This window comes from Pristis pectinata, chromosome 5 (genome assembly GCF_009764475.1).
Source record: "Pristis pectinata isolate sPriPec2 chromosome 5, sPriPec2.1.pri, whole genome shotgun sequence".
Taxonomy (NCBI): Eukaryota; Metazoa; Chordata; class Chondrichthyes; order Rhinopristiformes; family Pristidae; genus Pristis; species Pristis pectinata.
In genome coordinates, this window is record NC_067409.1 from 31,147,276 (window position 1) to 31,170,262 (window position 22,987).

Consider the following 22,987-nt stretch of genomic DNA (forward strand, 5'->3'; position numbering starts at 1 on the left):
AAGCATTCACTGCAGCTTCTTCATACACATTACAAAACAGACGGTTGAGACTATTCACAACTAAAATTTGGCTTTCTTCGTAAAAGTATTATGTACCTAGTACACTCAGATCCAAAATACTCATCAGGGAGACAAGCATAATAATTCTATCATCAAAGTAAAGAAAGGGACACAACACAACAGGTGCTGCAAACTTCTTATTCACATTGGCCAATTCACCATAGCCCACTGCAGGTAAATTGGGCTGACAGGCATTTCACAATACTGCATTCAAATGGAGGTCCCAGCTTTCCTTGTGATGTTAAGCAGCTAATGTCACTTGTCAACGAAATGGCAGCACATGTGCCAGAGAGAATAACAAAGTGCAAAAAAGGTTCCCTTAAAACAAGTATGAATAATTCATGAAGAATTTGCGATAAGTGTGATCAAATAAACCAGCTGACAAGCACGTCATGATGTGGACATCCTTTCAAAAGCCCAGCTACAGCAATCACCCCACTTTAAAGTCAGACTGCACCAAAACCTACTACTCAATCCATTGTCACTTTTTCCAAGCACATTAAAACAACACCATTCATTGTTCACTAACCGGTTGGCTTTCTCAATTTATCAACTGAAAGTCTGGTTAACTAAAGCCAGACAGTGAGCAATGTTGCTTCACAGAACAGATTCAGCAGGGAGTGTTATTTCCTTCCATGATTTCCCATTGCCAATATTTGACCAGTTCCTTATTTTTATCACTGAGCTCTCTTTAATGGATGTTGTCTAAAATATAAACCTACTCCTTTGCTGCAAGGTTGCAAATGTAACAACTGTGGAGTAATAGTGAAGGAAAGTTTAGACGGGCTAGACTTGATTGAAGCACACAAGATGCTGAGGGTCTTAACAGTGTGATTGTGGAGGATGTCTTCTCTAAAACCTAGAGCTAGGTGCAACTGTTTAAAAATAAGTGGTTTTCCATATAAGACGAAGATAAGGTGAATTTTTTTCTCTCAGTGGGTTGAATGTATTTGGAATGCTCTTCCTAAAAGGATGGTGGAAGCTGTGTCTTCAACCATTTAAGGCTGAAGTAGATAGATTTTTGACATGCGAGGGGTGAAAGATTACTGGGAGTATGCATCAGTTACACAGAGGTTACACTTAAATCAGCCACGATCTCATTAAACAGTTTGAGGACCGAGTGGCCTACTCCTTCTCCTAATTCACGTGGATGTTCATAACTGCCTGAAAGTCGCCAACAAGCTTGTACAAGTTTCACGCAAAGCCAACACCCGGCTTCACAAATGTTCTCCGTACGTCAGTGAAGTGATGACAAAGGCCAGCAATGCAACTTAGTCCATAGTCATCGCGACCCGAGCTGAAAGACAAGACAACTGGCACTGGAGGCAGCTGATTTAATATTAGTCTAGCCAAGCAGTTAATGATCAGAGGTGCCCGAGGAAGCTCCCTCTCAAGGAGCTTATTGATGCTTTCCAACAGCTCTGTTTTGGTTTATTTACCCCACAGACTTACCATCCATAAAGTGAATGGGGTATTAAACTGCTGGGCATGATTTGTTTAATTACTTTGGCTGCTTCCTGTTCTGCAACATGTTGGAAGACCTCATAATCAAATATTTGCATTATTGTTAAGGCTTGCCAAGGATACACAAGGCCACATAAGATGGCAATGTGTTAATGGTAACAAATATCACTTCACCTGGCAACATTCGAATGTGTGTTCACAGTTTTACTGCTTGGTTTATTATCCCATGAGAGCAGCCCATACTTCAATTGCAATACAACAAAATACGTCAGTTGCAGTGAAATTGTTCCAAGAAGGTCACAGAGGAGGCAGTGACATGAGAATGATCATTGGTTGCAAAGGCAGCTATGTTTTTCTGGCCTGCAGTCACTCGCACAGCTCAACCCACCCTTAAGGGGCATTAAAACTGAGGAATGCCCAAAAGACCCAAATATATTTGCCGAGCCCAAACTCAAAACAAGTGAGGATGTGCAAGCATATCTGTGTGTAGTAGAAGCAGGGTTATTGCTTTCTTTGGCAATTTAATTGTTATGGATTCTTTTGTATATTATACAAGAGGCCAGTTTTCACCAAAGGTGAATCAAAGAAGACTGAGGCCTCATTGCAAATAACACATGACAGCCCGTTGAAAAAGCAATGTTATTTTTAGTCTTCCAAAGACCCAATCTGCATCTCAACACTGCAATGAAAATCAGCATATTTGGCTTTGTTTGCCAAATGCAACTATAAAAGCTTTCTGCTACTGTTGTTTTCTGGTTGATTTCCCTTTATTTTCTTCACTTTGCCTTGTCAAGCCAGGGACTGACTGACTGATCACTTCTCAGTCTTCTGTCAACACCATTTTAAATTACCCTGCAGATGTTGTTTGTGCAGAACCTCAAGGCAAGGTTCCCTGATTTTCTTCAGCTGCAGTCCTCTCATCTCTTCTGCCAGATTCAGCCCACAGAGAGCCGACAGTGGGAATTTCGTGGCCCTAGGCTTTCAACCTACTCCACAATTAAATGGATTGAGAAACATCTCTTACAAAGCTGGTCTAGTCATTAAAAATTTAAAAAGCCATAACCTTAGAATCATTTTTCAAATCTCTGATGGAAGCAATAAAGTCTGACTGCCATGTTAAATTAACTTCATGGATTTGAGAACATTTGCACACAGGTCTATGGTTAGCACAGTTTGTTTCATTGAATCATTTACTACTGGGTCATCAATATTTACCTGTAGTTCTGCCATTATCCGGTTGCCCTCATCTTCATCTTCTTTGATGGCAGAAGCAGCTATTGGTGCAGAGGTCAGTGTCAGATCCTTCACTTCCACAGGACTCCTTGGAGATTTTAGTAGCACTGGGCTATTCTCTTCAGACTGTCAAAAATAACAAGTATCCTTTTATCCTATATACTTTTAATAAAAATGGGAAATAGTAGAATCTATAGCACGACACTGTTCCTTATTTGCTAATCTCACTCTGAGAAGCCAAGCGTGGCCAATGTGGGAAAGGTATATTATCTCCTTGGTGCAGTGGAAACTTGTCTTCTGAGGGTGAATGAAGTATATTACAAGAACAAGGTGGAGAGCTTTATACATCTTACAACACGCCACTGTACTTGTTAATAATTAACACGAGTGTCGAAGTTTGACTTATTTAGTGTAAAATTCACCCAGGAAATTGGAAATATATTTTATCACTGAAAATGTTGATGTATCTTTCCACAGAATGCCACAGAACTGCCCCAAGTTTAAAAATCCTTAATACCAGCTCTTCTATATCAATGCAGATAACAACATTTCTGCTTATGAAACATCACCCCAGCAGCTCATTGGCTGCAACTTTGCTCCTCACATGCAGATATTTCCATATTTTCACATTTTTGTAAAACAAAGATGGGGCCATTCAGCCCATCAAATCTATGTTGGCTCATAGATTAATCTCATCAATCCCATTCTCTATTTATTTCTCTGTAAGCTATTCAATTTCACAGTCCATAACTCCACGCCCGTTCTCCCACCATCCATTTACACTGGGGGCAAGTTACAGTGGCCAGTTGATCTACCAACCAGCACATCTCTGGGATATGGGAGGAAACTGAAGCACCCGGGGAAAACCCATGCATTCAAACTCCACACGTATGTGGATGTGAGTGTACAAGTCATGGTTCGTAAGTTTGTGATGATAGTAAAATAGGTGTATCGTAGACAGTGAAGAAGATTATCAAAAAATTACAGGGGGATCTTGATCAGTTGGGTAAGTGCGCCGGGGACTGGCAAGTGGCTTTCAATTCAGATAAGTGCGAAGTGTTACATTTTGGGAAGTCAAACCAGGGTGGGACTTGTACAGTGAATGGTCAGGCCCTGGTCAGTGTTGTAGAACTGAGGGATCGAGGAACACAAGTACATAGTTCGCTGAAAGCGATATCACAGGTAGATGGGGTGGTGAAGAAGACGTCTGGCATGCTGGCCTTCATCAGTCAGGGCACTGAGTATTGGTGTTGGGACATTATGCTACAGTTGTACAAGATGTTGATGAGACTACACATGGGATATTGTGTATAGTTGTGGTCACCATGTTATAGGAAAGACATCATTAAACTGGAAAGAGTGCAGAGAAGATTTATGAGGATGCTGCTAGTACTCTAGGGCCTGAGTTATCAGGAGAGGTTGGGCAGGCTAGGACATTCTTCCTTTGAATGTAGCAGATTGAGGGATGACCTTATAGAGATGTATAAAATCATGAGGAGTATAGATAGGATGAACGCACAGTGTTTTTCCAAGGGAAGGGGAACTAAAAACTAGAGGGCGTAGGTAATGTGAGAGGGGAAAGATTTTAGAGTGACATGAAGGGCACAGGGCATGACCTGCCAAAGAAAGTGGTTGAGGCAGGTACAATAACATTTAAAAGACTTTTGGATAAGTATATGGATAGGAGGCACTTAGAGGGATATGGGCCAAATGTAGGCAAATGCGACTAGCTTGGTGGGCACCAGGGTCGGCATGGATGAGTTGGGCCGAAGTGCCTGTTTCCATGCTGTACCACTCTAAGATACACAACACTGGAGGTCAGAATAATCCTGGTTTGCTGGAGCTGCAGGGCAGTAGCACTAACTACTGCACGGAGAGTTATCGATCACTTGCTGAAACAAGGCAATTTAGCCTGATCACTGTGGAAAGACTTAGATTTCTCCCCTGGAGCACACAAACAGTCTAAGATGTTGATGACAACATTCTATTGGATTATCAATTATTTAGTTTTGCATAAAACTATAAGGGCATCATCATAATTTATTTCTGTTTGGACATTAGAGATTTAAGGACAAATTAAACATCTCATCAAGTTGGCAATAGGAAATACTAACTATTTCAGTTCTCCACAGGAGGCTTTAAGAATATATGAATGGCTATCGCTGAATGCAATATTCACAGTAAAACCTAACTTTGCACATAAACTGTTTTGAAAAATTTGCCAGAACAAGCTCCCCCAAAGAATGAAGATCCACCTTAGTTTCTCAAAATGATTAAGGAGCTCAAAATTAAAATGTTACCTTTATTGACATCATTCTTGATACTGTATGTCTATTACTGAAGCTACCATTGATGGGGTCATTGTCCTTAATATTTTGTTGCAAAAATGCAAGTAACACAACAGAGTGCAATCTCCGAAAGCCATGCCTCCTCTTAAGAAAGCTGTTTGGGAAACCCTGCGTACCGAGAAGTTTGTTTGACAGATGTTGATAGATAAATTTATTGCCACACTAATAATGTAAACCATTGAAGTAGTAAACAGATACTTCCAAGTGCTATCTGGGAATGGCAGGATGTGCTTTTGCACCCATTTTATTCCATGAGCTTAAGAGGCTCTTAGATCGGCATATGAATATTCAGAGAATGGAGGAATATGGACCATGTGCAGGCAGAAGTGATTGGGTGTCATTAGCTTAATTAGTTTGGCACAACATCATGGGCCAAAGGGCCTGTTCCTGTGTTGTACTGTTCTATAATCAAACTCAACTGAAACAGGTATTTCCAAGGGAGCAAAAAACAGAATTGTTTTCCCTCTCTTTCCAATTTTAATGTGGGTCTTAATGTTAGCTCTGTTTCTCTTTCCACAGGCACTGAGCATGTCCACCAGTTTCTGTTTTTGTTTTAGAACCAGAAGGGAACTCCTCAGATAGGTCTCTCGTGGTCAGTCAGGAGCAAACGCAGAGAATGGTGGGACCTGAAAATCCCAAGTGTGGAAGGCCGAATTAAATGCACATACAAAAGCCCTTAAGAATGCCAGGTTGAGGATAGGTAGCTCTGGTTCATTATTGAACGATCAGCAAAATGAATGCTTATCATTTAGTGAAATATACAGAAGCAATGCAAGTACAGTAGTGTAGAGGGCAGGCACTGTAGTGTAGGGGTTAGCTCAGGTTCAATTCCGGTCGCTGTCTGTAAGAAGTTTGTACATTCTCCCTGTGACTGCGTGGGTTTCCTCCGGGTGCTCTGGTTTCCTCCCACATTCCAAAGACGTACGGGTTAGGAAGTTGTGGGCATGCTATGTTGGTGCCGGAAGTGTGGTGACACTTGCGGGCTGCCCCCCAGAACACTCTACGCAAAGATGTATTTCACTGTGTGTTTCGATGTACATGTGACTAATAAAGATATTGTATCTTATCTGCACGGAACAAGACTACTTGTGCAGTTTCCCCAGCCTGCCCTAATAACATTGTGTAATAATTAGATTAACACAATAATTTACTGTCCAGAAGCAAACACCTACTGTGACAGGACTACTTTCTTTCTTGGCAGTAAGTATCACTTCTCCAGACCTCGCTGTTGTCAGACCAGACCCAGGTGGATAGGATCTGCGTGGCGGTGGCGGTGGCGGAGATTTTATCGGCTTCTCATTTCCTGCTTCAAACAATGGCACCTCCTCTGCAAGAAACCAAGCAGCATGCATCACTCTGCCATACTTAAGACACTTGCTCATTGATGTTGGGAAGGAGGGTAAGATGGGGAAGGTGGCCAAAGATACTTGAGTGAAAAATATAATCTTGCTTTTCAGCCCCTTAAAGGCTTATAACTAACGGGTTACCTGTTATATATTGAGTTCATTTCTGGTGCTTAATATCAATCAAGCCTCCACTCAAACTTACCACAGCTGTAACTAAAGGAAAACTGAGCGTTGGTGTAATCCAGTTAGACTTTGAACCTTAGAGAATTTTGTTCTTTTACCCTCTCACCTTAACTTTTCTCCTTGCCACAAAAGAAAATGTCGCATACCTAATTGTTTGATTCCGTCCACTTCCTCTGACTTTGCAGTTGGTTTCTGTTCAGGCTCTACTTCCAGGCTAGGAATTCCCTTCATCATATTTGCTTGTGCCTCCTCCAGAAGTCGCTCAAACTCCTTCTCATCATACTGATTCATGTTCTGCCTCTTTTCCTCCCATTCTTTCTCTGCTGCCTGTAATCAAAATAGACCCTCAGATTTAAATGCAGTTAAACACGGTTGCCGATGTCTGTGCACACACTTAAAACTGTCAGGAAGACCACCAATCAAATTCATCCCACAAGTGCAAAAGGAGTACCTCGATGGTCATTTTTCGGTGAATGCCTTTTTTGGTATTTGTCGCAGCTTGAATTTCATCGAAGAATATGTTCTGACCAGGAGGAGCCTGGGCACTTGATGGTGGACTCTGAAACTGGTGAACTGCAGCACTCTGGGTCTGAGATACTCCATCTGCTGACTCCTGAGATGGTTTGACCACAGCTGGAGAGATCTGAAGCTGTGGCTGGACACTGGATAATACACTGTGTGGCTGTTTGGGCATGGCCAGGGGGCTTTGGGTCGGGTGAACCAACGCCGATGAGTGGTGGGATTGGTGAATTAGGACAGGAGAACTTTGAACATGGTGGACGACCAAATGCGACTCTGATTTCACCAGGGAATTCTGAGCCTCAGTGAGCGTGCTCGAGGTGCTTAGAGGGAGAGTTGCTTGTGCAGCATGAGCAGGCTCCTGAACTCGCAAAGGAGAATCTTTGGAAATTTCAGTCTCAGCAGCTGTGACAGTAGTTTCTATATTGCTTGTCTGTGATGGACGAGGGGACTCTGCTCCTCTCAAAAGGTCTTCAGTTACATGTCTGCGTAGAAAAAAAATGAAGCATTTTAAGGATTTTGTGTGGTGAGTTTTGGATGAAACACATACTTATGGCAAAGACGTGGGTTAATCAGGACTAGAAGGAGTCACTTCTTCATGCAGAGTTATATATAGCAAGCTTAGACGAAAGGCAGACAAAATCCACAAATGTAACCAGACAGACACACACCGAGATGAATTAGCTGGCTAATAACGCAAGATGAGGTGGCCCACACAGATGATCAGATCTTTGGTCTTGCAATACAAGCATCTTAACGGGGTAATAACAATATTCAGCAAGCAACCCAATGAAGTGTTTGAGGATTAGAGAGACAGAGCCAGAAAACTCCCGGGCTATTTGAGGGTAGGAAAAGTGGATATATTCCTCTGTAGACTAGACAAAAGGAGGCTCTGTCTATTTAGTACTTCAGGCTAATCACTTCAATGACCTTACCTGTACTGACAATGAGACTGGCAGCTTTTAAACATACATTGACTGAGGTCAGAAAACCCAAGATTTTGTAACCGGCGCAGTTGTATAGCAAGACCACAAGTTACTTTGGTTAACATGTGGTGTAAATGTTCAGAGCTCTCCGTTTGCAATATTTCTGCTCAAATCCTTTGACCTTGCTGTCCCCAGTCTGAATTCCATACCCTCCCTCTCACCAGGAGCTCCCTGTGCCTAATGAGGGCATGAGGTCCTCCTCACTGCTATTCCCCAATTGCATTCCAAGTCAGCAGTGGAAACAGACATTGTGTAGAAGAATTGATAGCCAATCAAATGTCTGGAAGATCTACCTTGAATTTTTACAGAAGTTCCATGGTAGAATTCAAAAGTTGCAATAAGTTTATAGCAAGATCACCAATACTGGACTATTAACCATGAAGAAGATAGGAATTTCTAAGATGAATAATTTGAGAATTAATCACAGCTTTCACAATTACAAACTGTGCTAGGCTGAACGGAACTCTTAGAACCTGGAGTCTGGAGGGAGGAGTTTGAATGAAGTCTGAATGGATTTTCAAGCTATTTTAGGCATTAAAAAAATCCAAAGCCTTTAAATAGTCTTTCCACAGAATACATAGACATCTAGTCTTTTAAATACACCTCTCCTGTGTTAGCCAAATCTTTCTACTGAAAACAATTAAGGCAGTCTTAGTTCAATTAATCATATTTCTTAAACAAAATAAAAGCCTACTGTTAAAAAGCAAAGCTAATCCTCATTACAGTGCACATAAACAAGTTGGATGTTACCTCCTTAAACTTGTGAGCACCTCCGTCATACTCTTGACTCTCTTTAGTAGACTCTCCAACTTGTGGGGCTCTTCCTTCAAAAACTTCACAGCTTCCACCTCCACTCGCAGAACTGCCCGCATTTTATTCTGCAAAGTGGGGAATTCAACTGGAGATAAAACAAAAAGCAAAGCATGAGAAAGACTTAGGCAGCTCAATGTCCATACTCCTAGCTGATCCAAGAATTAATTCTTATTTACAGCAGATTTTCAGTTTTCTCCCCTTTAAAGGGATACCTTTTCCCAACTATCCTGCTGAATCAATCTCATGAATGCTGGAAGTATTGTGAAATAAAATGGGATTACAGCTTTATCTGATGAACTGTGATGTCTTTAGAGCAGCGTAAAAGTTATCCTCCACTTATGTTTTGCAAACATACCATTTACCTAACTGCACAGCAGTTAAATACAACAGATGAAAAGTGAAAACATCCTCATAATCTTGTCTAACTTTTTCCAGTATAAAAATCAGAAGGCAACATAAGCAAGGCCTTGGCAACTGCACACATCAGGAGAAGGAATTAAAAAAAAGTGGCATTGGCCTGGCATTTACAACTGCAAAAAGTGTTTTGAGAACACGAACATTGACAACTTGTTTTTATGCACTGCCTCTGATATACAGAAACATCCCGCTGTGTTTCACAAAGACAAACATGGGGAACCCAATGGGTAAAGCTGTGTTTTAAGGAAGATATTAAAGAAGGAGGAGTATAGAAAAGACTACAAAAGAATAAATCCAAGGAAACGGAAGGCACAACAAGCAGTGGTGGATTGAAGGGAGCAGTAATGTAAAGCAGGCTGGAGTCAGAGCAAGAGTGAACCCATGCCCTGCTGTAAGATTACAGGTTACAAAGCTGGGGAGCACAGAGGTTTTGAAAGGCAAGGCCAGAAGCTAAGTCCACTAAGTTTGCCATGACAATCAAGGCTCATTTCCTGTGATGGGGAAGGAACATTCCTCAGCAAGTGGTTTGTGCTAAAACTTCAAGAGTTAATGAATGGTCAGAATAGGTTGCCTTACCTTTTAGACCTGCCAGTGATTCGCCCACATGACGCAGTGCGACTGCGCCCTCCTCCACGTCCTTTAAGGTGACCATTTGCTGGGCGGAAGAGGCATCCTTGTTCAGACCATCTATGGATTTCTCCAACCCACTGTAGATCAAAAAAATCAAATTAGAGCACTGTACCATTTCAGCTCTTGACAGCAAGACTCTCTCATCCATCTTCTTGAGGTAGATCTGCAGAATCTGCCTACAGTGGGCACCATCAGTGTTTTGAAGAAGTAGCAATCATCGTGTACTTTCCTAGAATCTTTGAAACTAGGAATATGAAACATAGGAATATGGAACATAGAACATAGTACAGCATAGGAACAGGCCCTTCAGCTCACAGTATCCATGCTAACCATAATGTCAATTTTAACTGCACATCTGCCTGCACATGATCTATATCCCTCCATCCCCTGCCTGTTCATGTGTCTGTCTTAATGTCTCTTAAACACTGGCATTGTGTCTGCTTTCACCACTTCCCCTGGCAGCGTGTTCCAGGCACCTACCACTGTGTGTGTAAAAAAACTTGCCTCATAAATCTTTAAATTTTCCCCCTCTCACCTTAAAGCTATGCCTTGTTGTTCTCTCTGCAAATGCTGCCTATCTAGATGTTAAGTAGTATTTTTTGATTTTGGTTTAGATCATGCATGCCTGCAGTATTTTACTGTTTTGGATTAATACGTACAACAAAGATATTACCAGACAGCTCACCTCAAACTTGTGTATGATCATGGTTGAGCAGAGTTCTGGTGCCAATTAAACCAAACTAACAAGCTTAGTGAGAGAAGTGAAGAGATGGGGAAATCATAGCACTAGAGGGCAGCACTTGACCAGAAACAAATCCAAACTCTGCTCCCATTTTCCAGACCATGCAGCACACACAACCCTGCTCACAGTTAAATGGATGCAATGATTGAACAGAGAGATTTCTTCAGCCTCAGGAACATTTTTCACATGTACTCACTGACCATTTCTCAGTTCCACCACAGCAACAAACAACTAGTATTTTCATAGTTAAATGCCCCAAAGTATTTCACAGGAAAGTTATGGAATAAGAAGCGATAGGAAACCAAGGAGATATTAATTTAGATGACTAAGAGCTTGGACAATTTTTAAGCAATGAATTAAAGAGGTGGAGGGAGTAGACAAGAAGCTAGAAACTGAGGCTGCAGATATCTGAGGGTTAGGGACTGGTGGAAACTATGGGCACAGGAAGGGATTTGGGAAAACAAGCACAAAACTTTAAAAACTGAGGCACTGTTTAACCAGGAGCCAGTGGAGGACAGTGAGCGCACAAGTGACAGGTGAGCTTTGCTCTTAGTATCCACTGATATTTTCAGTCAAGCTTGATTCAGCAGTATTTACAACTATTTGGGTTGGTACACAGTAACAGTAGGTGAGTAACTAGTTCCTAAAGAGAAGTGTATTTCTCTCCGGCAGTCATTTCATTTATTTGTCAGCTTTTACAAAGCACCACACTGCGCATTTTCCTGTTACACTTAAATAGCATTGATTTCTTCTGGAAAAGAAATGTTCTGTTTGTAAGCGTAGTTGTCCCCAACATAAATCTGCCTCCAGCTTTCATGTCAGTTGAACTTAATTAAAATTCTCCTCAGTTAGGAACTGCTTCCAGCAAGGTTAGTACTTGCTTCATGCAGGATACACCTGTTTTTTTTAGTGAACTACCATGGGGGTGTTTGGGATTGAAAAGCACCTTTGTCCTCTGCCTACACTGAAATTATACTTCTATCTTTTTTAAAAATGGATAGGATTCCATAATTCACTTTAAAAGGTGATTTTATGCAGTGATACAGAGAACAAACATCGGCATCCTTGACTGTTCAGTGAGCATAGCCAGAGAGAAGCTACTGTTAACAGTAAGTAAACCGTGTATGATCTTTGACCTTGGCCAAGTCTGCTAATTTCCACCAAGGAGGCAGTGAGGATAAACAAGTTGCCTCAGCTCTTCACCTCATGCAGACAGGGAGGAAGAGAGGGGGAGAGGGGGAGAGGACGAGAAGTGGAGAAGAAGGGGGAGACGGGGAGAGAGAGAGAGAGAAAGAGAGAGAGAGAGAGACGGAGAGGGAGGGAGAGAGGGATGGAGAGGGAGACACACATATAGAGACACACAATTATGAAGACACAAGAGATGACAGATGCTGGAATCTAGAGCAACACACTAAAAGCTAGAGGAACTCAGCAGACGAAGTGTCTCTACCCAAAATGCTGACTGTCCATTTCCCTCCATAGATTCTGCCTGACCCACTGAGTTATTCCAGCTTTTTGTGTGTTGCTATACAATTATGAAGAGTTTGCTGACATTCACTGTCAAAGCTCAAACATCAATTTTCCTGCTTCCTATAGCATAGCAAGGAACATAACTAAGAAGACAAAGCTCAGCAAGAGTACTACAAGGAGGGATGGGGGTGCACAGTGATACAGCTAGAAGAACTGCTGCCTTACAGCTTTACAGCTCCAATAACTGGGTTCAATCCTCCCCTCCCTTGCTGTCTATGTGGAATTTGGACATTCTCCCTGTGATCATGTGGGTTTCCTCCAGGTGTCCCAGTTCCCTCCCACATCCCAAACAGGTGCAGGCTGTCAGGTAAATTGGTTACTGTAAATCTTCCCCCCACCCCACCCCTCCCCAGTGTAGGTGAGGGTTAAAACCTGGAGGCAGTTGATAGGAATGCAGGGAGAGTAGGTTACATGGAAAATTAGGGGGGGGAAACAGAATGGCTCAATGGGCTGAATGGTCTTCTCTATGTCATAAGGAAATATGGTATGTGCAAAAAGCAAAATACTGTGGATGCAAGAAAGCCAAAATACAAACAGAACGTGTTGGAAATACCCGGCAGATGAAGTGTATCAGTATGTCGCCTTATATCTGAGTTTTTCTCTCTCCAGATACTGACTAACCTGCTGAGGATTAATGGTAGTTACTGTTTTCATTTAAAGAGTCGAAAGAACACTTCACACACGCTTTGGTGCATTTGTGTTACAGGCATCAGCAGAGTGCACTGGTGTCTGCAGGGATGGGAACAGTCCCTTTAAGCCAAGATATTTTGCTATTCATCATTTCATGTGCTTGGCTGGTTTGGACAGAGAACAGGAACTGTTCAAGCACACAGAGCACCAAATGGTTTGCCCACGCAGCAGCTCTGGGTAATTAAAGCTGAACACAGAGGCCATTGCAAGGTTGTACTAAATCTGCCCTCAAATCTGCTCAGAAGCCTGGGTTACTAATGGGCAGAGAGGATGGTACATTGATAGCAGAATAGTAGATTGAGCATTTTTGTACTTATTGTATCTGACAGAATAAGTGATTGTAAACCGAAAGAGTTATAGCCGAGATATATTGGTTTGAAATGGACTCTGCTACATACAAAATCAGGGATTCTGAATGCATACTCAGGGGATAAAAGATGTTAATGAGTAAGGTATCAAGGAAAGAAACAAAAGTAACACCCCACATGTTTCGACATGGAATTAAATCATTGTGCCAAGCCCCAGTGTTCCCGGCTATCATTGATCAGGAACTTACTTTGGCAAACACCAGGTTCCCTTGATCAGGCAAAATCGTTATACAAAATTAAGACACTGTCCACATTTAATGGGGAGCCAGAAACTATGTGCTCCATGTCTTCACTTGATTGAAAACATTAAGGGAACAAACTGACACTCTTGACTTTTGTGGCTATTAAATACTGCCAGGGTGATAAATCTTATATCCTGTACCATTGATTTAAAGGAGAGAGTTACTGGAATCAAAGTAATGTGGATTTCTCAAACCATGATCCACAGGGATAGAAAGGGGCTATTGGTGCACTCATTTTTCACTCAAATAAACCGTAACAAGAAACAACAATTTCACAGAGCTTTACTCTGCAGCCCAAGATCACCCGAAGATTATCCGAGTGTTCTCAGGCAATGTTCAGGTAACCAAAGCAACCCCAGCAACAGGAATTAACTCCGTCTCATCTAACAGTGAGAAACCTTATATCAAAATCCTCACCTAAACTGTGAGATAAACTTCAAAAGACTGTGGCTGTCTTGAGGACAAGCCAGACAAAATGGCAAAGTAGTAATATTTAATTTTATTGATTGCAGTAATTTGCAAAATTCAGGAGACATATTCATTCCCGAGAAGAAAATAGCTCAAACTACATAAGCGTTCTAAACCTTTGTGCCATTAAGTTATGTCTGTTGAGTCTTTTACCTTTGTCACTATTGTAGTTTTTTTCTATATAAACCATTGGCACACTGGAGTGTATTGCTTCAATTCAGGGCCATGATTGGTTTGTTTTGCGAGATCTTCCACAGGGACAGGTCCATCTGGGGTCTGGGATTGGCTGGGCAGAATGCAAGCCCAGGAGTGGCTGATAGAGAATCTGAGTGGACAAAGAGGAGGTCAAGGTTCCAGAAGCAGCCAAGACGGACTCTCAGAGATCTCTAGAGCAGGCAATGGGGAAGCTGGAGATACCAGATGCAACCAAGATGGAGTTCAAAGACACTCGGAGCTGCCAAGATGGAAGCCAGACTAGCAGGAGCTGGTCAGATGATATGGCCCATTGTGGCAGAGCCATGACATTGTGCAATCCATGAGTTCTGCAGTACTGAAGTCTAGCCAAAGCCTTGTACCTGCTTTACTTCTCCAGCAAGTAATAGGGCCACCAATTCCTACCCCACATCTATGCACATGTTTCCTGAGCAGGCCACTACTCTGCTCCATTCAGGGTTTAAAAAAGGACAAAACAGTCCAGGCAAAGGGCCTCGACCCAAAACGCTGACTGTCCATTTCCCTCCATAGATGCTGCCTGACCCACCGCATTCCTCCAGTGCCTTCGTGTATTGCTTTAGAAGCCTTCCGCTGAGATGACCTAGCTCAGAATGATGCTCACAGCAGCTAGCAGTTTAATCAGTTCCCTCCTTAGCAGCACTCTGGAGCCACAACGAGCAGCGGTTAAAGCCGTCTACAGAGGTCTGGCAGGTCTCAGCAGCATCCTCTGTCATTAAAACGTCCACAGGACCAGCTGCAGTTCAGCCTCAGGCTCCTTGGTGCCTGGGCTGTCTCCATGCTCTGCCTGAACATAGGGCACAGTCCAATCCCCACCTCACTCTTAGTACAAAGTTGACAGAAAACATAACTGTTAATCTATAAAAAGCTTTAGAGTTAATGACTAAACCATTAGAGCATGCCAAGATCAGCAATACTTTATACTTAAAACTCAGTTCCTTGACTTGGAAGCAATCCATCTACTCTATGCAATTTGCTGGAAAAATATGAATGAAACAGAAACAAATGTGAAAAATAACCTAACATGCAGAACGCTGCTTGAACAATTCTCAGAATAAGTCATCAGCTATTAAAAAAGAAGTTGCCTCACAGGTGGATAGGGTAGTTAAGAAAGCTTATGAGGTGTTAGCTTTCATAAGTCGAGGGATCAACTTTAAGAGCCACGAGGTAATGATGCACCTCCATAAAACTCTGGTTAGACCACACTTAGAGTAGTGTGTCCAGTTCTGGTCACCTCATTATAGGTGGGATGTGGAAGCGTTGGAAAGGGTGCAGAGGAGATTTACCAGGATGCTGCCTGGTTTGGAGAGTATGGATTATGAGGAGAGACTAAGGGAGCTAGGGCTTTACTCTTTGGAGAGAAGGACGATGAGAGGACACACGATAGAGGTGTACAAAATATTAAGAGGAATAGATAGAGTGGACAGTCGGTGCCTCTTTCCCAGGGCACCAATGCTCATTACAAGAGGGCATGGCTTTAAGGTAATGGGTGGGAAGTTAAGGGAGACATCAGAGGAAGGTTTTTTACCCAGAGACTGGTTGGGGCATGGAATGTGCTGCCTGGGGTGGTGGTGGAGGCAGGTACATTGGTCAAATTCAAGAGATTACCAGATAAGCATATGGAGGAATTTAAGATAGAGGGATATGTGGGAGGAAGGGGTTAGATAGTCTTAGGTGAGGTTTAAAGATTGGCACAACATTGTGGGTCAAAGGGCCTGTATTGTGCTGTACTGTTCTATGTTCTATGTAAAATCATTGAACAAGGGCAGCTCAGTGGCACAGCTAGTAAAGCTGCTGCCTCATGGCCCCACTGACCCAGGTTCAGTCTTGACCTCCGGTGCTGCCTGCATGGAGTTTGCACGTTTTTTCCATGACTGTGTGGGTTCCCTCTGGCTGCTCTGGTTTTCTCCCACGTACCAAAGATGTGAGGGTTGGTAGGCTAATTGGCCACTGTGAGTTGTCCCCAGTGTGTTGATGAGTGGAAGAATCTTGGGGGGGGGGGGGGGGGGGGGCACGGAGGAGTTGATTAGAATATGGGGAGGATAAAAAGGAATTTGTGTAGGATTAGAGCATATGGGTGCTTGATAGTTGGCAAGGACTCAATGGGTTGAGTCAGTGCTATACAACGCTATGTCAAAAATACATGACTGCAAGATAAGTTAGATGAGAAAGGCTACTTGGCCCCTCTTAATTCATCCAGTTGATATTAGCCTCCCCGTAAAGAACTTGGAAGGTCAGAAATTGTGGACGTTAAGATGCAGAAAAATTCAAAAGGGTGAGACACACCCACAAGCTTTGATTGGGTGTACCCTACTTATAAATTTAGGTCAGCAGCACTGGTTTATCCAGTACATGGGTTACTGGGTGTCAGGATAATGTGTCTGGGATCACCCTCAGATAACTGCATGCATAGCTCTGTGATTGCTTGCTTACTGTATTACTGTTCATACAAGGCTGTGCGTGATACATCAATCTAAATATTCTTGGCAATCTGAGTTTCACAGCTTTGAGATTCCAAATCTAAAATTCACTGAGAAATGCTGTCAATGGAGAGGACTGAGGGTTGGATGTTAACTCTATTTTATCGGTGGCCTTTCAGGGCTAGAGAAGCAACAGAAAGCTCAGACTTCATCCACAGTTCTACCCCAACTCATCCCATAGCTGCAGTCATCTCAACCTGGCCCTTTCTTCTACCCAGGGTCTGTTCCCTTGGCTTGGTGCTCTGCAGCCGTCTCTTCATTTGAACCCACACTGGATCAGAGTCAACAATTCCCAGTTTGCAGGCCATATCCCTCACCTCCTGCCTTGGGTTAAAGGTGGAGCTTGGATACCCACAAGAGACAAGTATTTCAATCCTTTCACCTGAGATCTTCCACCATGGGTTGGCATTAAAACACAGAAACCAAAATCCATAACTAGGAGCATCATTAAAATGGAAGGTTACAGAACATTGATAGGCTAATTATTTTCAAGCTTTGTGTTCGCTGCTCAGTCCCCATCAGACTTATGCTCGAGCTTTAATAGATTATTACACTGGGAAACCTGAAAACAAGTAGACCCAAGAATAAATGACTCAACTATCAATTACCACACTTAGCTTAATAGATAAATACCATTTGTATTTTAGCATGGATATCAATATTAATAGAAAAGGAATTTAACATTACAATAGAACATAGCAGCATCAAAACTATAGAGAAGTTGTCTTGATGTTTGAGGATTTTTTTTTTAACAAGTCAAAGTATTGACAGTGATTTTAAAGGTGATTCCCATAGAATTTTGTGTCGGTATGGTGCTTCAACACAGATTAGATTGTCCGTACTGAGTGATTTCTAATCTTTCATGCAGCAATGAGAGGTGCTGACTTTTGGTCTCTCCAGAAAAGGGAAGGGAGGGTTGACCCACTGGACAGCTCACAGCATCATGTGTTTGACTTGCACCAAGGTGTAGCAAAAATTTTACTGCCAACAGTCTTAACGAGGAAAAAATTTGGGTGGAGGAAAACAATGGCCCACCACGTTGAGTACACAGGATGGCTGGGCGTTAGTAAACAAAAGGTAAAACCCCAAATCTCACAATATAACTGCTGAGGATTTCTGAAACTTCTAGAATTTGGAGTTTGAGACTTTACTCAGCCAATGCTGAAATTTGAACACAGAACTTATTCGCTGTAATGCAGAAACTTTTCTAAAATGTCTGTGTATGAAAGGCAAGAAACACTTATTAACTGTTGCTTTCCTCTGCATGCTGCAATATTTGGATTAGCCGTACGTGATTAATGATTCATGTATTTTCAGGCTGGACTCTCATTAGCATCCTTCATTTGAAAGCACTTCTGCTCCAAGTTTCAGTGATATCTAATTCAAACATTCTTAAACCTCACTCAACTCTTTGATCTGTAGCCTTGGCTCCTGCCTATGATGGTGCCTGCAGTCCAGCTGCACTGTTCAAATCAAATAATCAAAGTGACAGGAACGTTTCTCCACTCGAGCACGACTCCTCCATCAGGTGATGGACATCGGGATACTTCATCAGTCAGAACAGTACTCAAGTCCTCCATCAAATAAACATGTTTAAAAGCCAGGCCTTGGTCTGGTCATCTGGTGCTCAATAACCTTACTTCCAACTTGTTTCCTCAGTCTGAAATCCCTGCAGACCTGACTCTTGCTGTTTTCCCTCCGTGTCAATACTCCAAGCTACAAGCACAAATGTAGCTCTGACAGGGGGGAAGGATAGGGGTTCAGAACAATTGATCTCCTTTCTTTGAAGAACTAACTGTGGATAACCCATCTAAGATTTGCCACAACAGATACAGCTATTACACATTTTGCCCCAGATGCTGTATACAGTAATTTCATACAAATTATTCCTAGTTTGGAAATATTAAAACCAAACACACTTTTCCATTATTCACATGATATAGGAGGCCATTTTAGCCCTTTGAGTCTATGCCAAGTCACAAAACAATCCCATTCTGCCAGTAATTTTCCCTGTAACTGATTCCCATCCAGATTCTACCATTCTGCTACAGACTAGGGCAATTTACAGTGGTCAATTAACCTACCAAACTGTGTGCCTTTGGGATGTCGGAGGAAACTGGAGCACCCAGGGGAAACCCATGCAGGCACAGGAAGAACATGCAAACTGCACAGAGACAGTACTCAGAGTCAGGGTTGAACTTAGGTCACTGGAGTTATGAGGTAGCAGCTCTACTAGCTGCACTACTCTGCCACACAATCTTAGCACTTTTAAAACGAGTGCTTAAGAAAAACCTTAAGCACATGTAAATCAGGATAGCCATTGGATAACTGCAGTGCTCAGTGTGATACAGAAGGAGTGTAGAGTCCAAGGTCGGCTTGTCATTGAATTAGGTATGAAACACTTCAACTAGCCTCAGTGCTGCTGAGTGTGAGTTTATGTTTCTGATTGCTATTCACTGTTGTCTGCTGAAATGTGTACATGTGGTGTTGGTGAGGGGGCTTGGAGCAGGAGTGTTTACAGTGACCCTGGCACAGTACAGCAGACTGCCAGCATTCAGAGTCTAGGAAGGTCATTGAGCTGCTGATCCAAAAGGGAGCAGCAAGATTCAGTTGGAGGAAACAAAAAGGAGAAAATTGTGGGAGAATTTCAATGTGGAGTGGAGGGCGAGAAGTCTCAAACTGGGATTGTAACTTCATGAAGAAACTTCAGTGAAGACCAAGCCAGATGTTCTTGAAACTGGAAGATTTAATCAGATCAATGGAGTGCAAGGTGCCATGTAATTATAGTTTCTCAGGTACATCGAGCATCACAGAGACAGACCAGCCAGGACATCAATAGGAAGACTAATGGTGCAAATTTTAAACTTAGTAGCTCACTTCAAAGGGAGATGGAACTAAACCCATTGGCAACACATAAAACAGTCTGGGAAGCTTTCCAAACCTCCCACAAGCACCCACTGAAAGAAAAACTGCTCCTCCCTCAGTTCCTCCATGAGAGTCAGCTGTGACTACAACATCAACAGGAATAGTTTAGAAGTTCTGCCAAGATCCTGCCTCACCCACAACAAGTAATTTTCAGTGTTTTTGGAACAGAGTAAGAAATAACAAGATTACAATTTGGAAAGGGAACTGTTTACACCTGGGAAAAAAAAATCAACAGATACAGAACATCCTTTAGTTCCCATGAAAGGTCCTCAACCAAAATCATTTAACTGTTTCCTTTGAAAAGATGGCGCTGGAACATGGTGACTTGTTGCAAGCTGCTCTCTGCAGACCCACTCATTGCTTCTATTATAATCGTTCTACTCTTTTAAATCTAAACTCTAAGAATTACTACTAATGTTCTTTCACAATTTACCTCGTTATGGCCTTGCACTTTGTTGTCTGCCTGCACTGCACTTTCTCTGTAACTTTATCCCTCATTCTGTTATTGTTTTCCCTGATACTACTCAATGCACTGTTGTGATGAAATGATCTGTATGGATGGCATGCAAAACTAAGTTTTTCACTGTACCTCGGTACATATGACAATAATAAACCAATTTTCCAATTTACATTCCTATGGACGTTGCCTTACCTGCTGAATGTTTTCCACCATTTAGCATTTTTACTTGAAGTTTCACCTATCTGCGGGATATATAATGAACTTCTGACATAATAATCCCTTCCTCAGGTGACCATAGGGGCAGATCTTCTACCTGTGCACCAGCGCTTCTGTCAGAATAACCCACATTTCTTTGCTGAAGTTGCAAAGTTTTTGTGAGTCCACTGGTGCAACCTTCCGCCCCGTGTTGCACCACTGGACTCACAATGGAGTCCAACGGGGCAACGCAAACTGGGAAAATGAGCCTGCCCCAGGATAAACACTGGCCCCACTGAAATCAAGGGGAAGAAACAACTGCTAGGAGATTTGCATGCAGACCTTATCATTTCATTTCGTTCAATTAGTTTAATTACATATAAATGTTTTCAAGTGTATTGAGTGTTGCCTATTGTTTTAATTTTTTAATACCATTCTTACTTTTAAGTGTTTTGCAGGCATTCAAGGCAGACGTCACCAGCTGTCAAAACCATTCTATGAGCACAGTCAGCTTCTTGCCCTGCACCACACTGCACTGTGCCGGTGACTCCCGGGACATGGCCTCCCAAGAGGAAGGCTACTCGAAGGCCATGCTGGAAGAAACAGTGTGGTCCAAGGGTAGGCAGCAAGATATCCGCCCCCTGTCATTTTCCTATTTCTTAATGGGTGACTTGGGAACAATTTCAGTCTCAATTTTTTTTTTAATCTGATCATTTCTTTGGGACCTGGGCAGCGTCCTGAAGGCCAGCAGTTATTGCCTATCATCAATGGTCCTTGAGGAGATGGCGGTGAGCTGCCACAGGCCTTCTGGTGAAAGAACAAATACATACACAAATTCACTGATGACACCACTGTTGTTGGACAAATCACAGATGGCGATGAGTCACGTACAGGAGCAAGATAGTTGAATGGTGCCACAACAACAACCTCTCGCTTAACGACAGTAAAACTAAAGGGCTGATTGTTGATTTCAGGAAGGGGAACAAGGGTGAACATGCCTCAATCTACGTTAGTGGATCAGCAGTGGAGAGCATCAGCAGCTTTAAATTCCTGGGCCTTAAAGTATTGGATGACTTGTCCTGGGCCCAGCACATAGATGCAAGAAGATACAGCACGTAGATACAGGGACCCAGCATAGAGATACAAGGAAGGCGTGCCAGCGTCTTTACTTTCTCAGAAAGCTAAGCAGGATGTTTGGCATAGGGTAGTGCGTCTTTGGAATGAGCTGCCAGAAACAGTGGTCAAGGCAGGCACATTAGCAACGTTTAAAAGCCAGCAAGATAAGTACATGGACAGGAGAGGTTTAGAGAGCTACGGGCCAAGCTCGATGGGCAACACAGTTGGCATGGACGAGTTGGGCTGAAGGGCCCGTTTCCATGCTGCATGACTCTATGAAACTCTATGATGTCACTGAACACTCTAACAAACTTCTGCAGATGTACTGTTGAAAGTATCCTGACCGGTTGCATCATGGTTTGGGACAGCAACTTGAATGAGCAGGAATGCAAGAAGCTGCAGAAAGTAGTCGACTCAGCCCAACCCACTGTCAGAAGTATCTACAGGAGGCGCTGCCTCAAGAAGGCAACATCCATCATTGGGCAGGAGGTACAGAAGCTTGAAGTCCCACACCACCAGATTCAAGAATAACTACTGCCTATCAACCATTCGGTTCTTGAACCAACCTGCACAACCCTAATCACTACCTCAGTATAGCAGCACCATGCCCAATTTGATTGCTTTGCACTACAATGGACCTTTTTTGTTCTAATTGTGTTCTTTCTTGTAAAAATTGTAATTTATGTTTAATTTATAGTTTTCTTGTGAATATTAAGTCTCTGATGTTATGTGCCCATGGTGCTACTGCAGGTAAGTTTTTCATTGCACCTGTGCATACATGTACTTGTTCATAGAACAATAAGCTTGACTTTGACTTTAAAGGATTCACACATTGCCACTGTGTTTAAAACTCTTCAAAGGAAAGCAGCAAGAAGAACAGAACTAGCAAGGAATTAATTTTGTTGTGACAATGAAGGAATGGTGTTGTATTAGTAAATCAGGCTGCTATGAGAGGCAAGGGAGGAGATTGCTGCAGCCCTTGAATAAGTGTATTAAAACCTTTGCTGGCCACAGGTGAGGTGTCAGATGACTAGAGGACAACAAATGTTCAAGAAGGGCAACGGGCATACACCAAATAATTACAGGCTTATGAGTCTAACATTAGTGGTGGAGAAGCTATTGGAAAAAACTCTGAGAGAGGACTAAACTACACTGACAAAAGTAGGGGTAAATCGCGGTTGGCTTGGTGTTGTTGATACTGAGAAGGATAGTCATAGGCAACAGGATAATGTTGATCAGTTGGTAAGATAGGCAGCACAACAGCAGATGGAATTTCATCCCAAATAAGTACAAGGTGATTAAACTAATAGGATTAGGTTATATACAATGGTTGTATGGAGGTATACTAGTCCATAGATCTCCCAATGCGATAGCACAGGTAGGTGAAGGAAGCACGTACAATACTTGCTATCATTAGCCAGGCATAGAATACAAGCTGGTACATCTTTATAAAACTTTGGTTTACAACTGGAGTACTGTGTGCAGTTCTGCTCACCACACTGAGGAGAGGATGTGATTGTGCTGGACAGGGTGCAGAGAAG

The 22,987-nt window shown here is 42.5% G+C and overlaps 1 protein-coding gene across 16 annotated transcripts in view; it reads right to left on the reverse strand.

The window, feature by feature from the left end:
* Nucleotides 1-22,987, reverse strand: part of si:ch211-285f17.1 (sickle tail protein) — a 500,571-nt gene that overhangs the window by 14,390 nt on the left and 463,194 nt on the right. For all 16 annotated transcript variants that reach the window (XM_052017058.1, XM_052017057.1, XM_052017071.1 and 13 more), the window contains 6 exons: nt 9,946-10,076; nt 8,890-9,037; nt 7,086-7,638; nt 6,781-6,961; nt 6,278-6,432; nt 2,740-2,883 (listed from right to left, as the gene is read on the reverse strand). In XM_052017058.1, the coding sequence (XP_051873018.1) occupies nt 2,740-2,883; nt 6,278-6,432; nt 6,781-6,961; nt 7,086-7,638; nt 8,890-9,037; nt 9,946-10,076 (1,312 nt within the window). The remainder of the gene's footprint in view (nt 1-2,739; nt 2,884-6,277; nt 6,433-6,780; nt 6,962-7,085; nt 7,639-8,889; nt 9,038-9,945; nt 10,077-22,987) is intronic.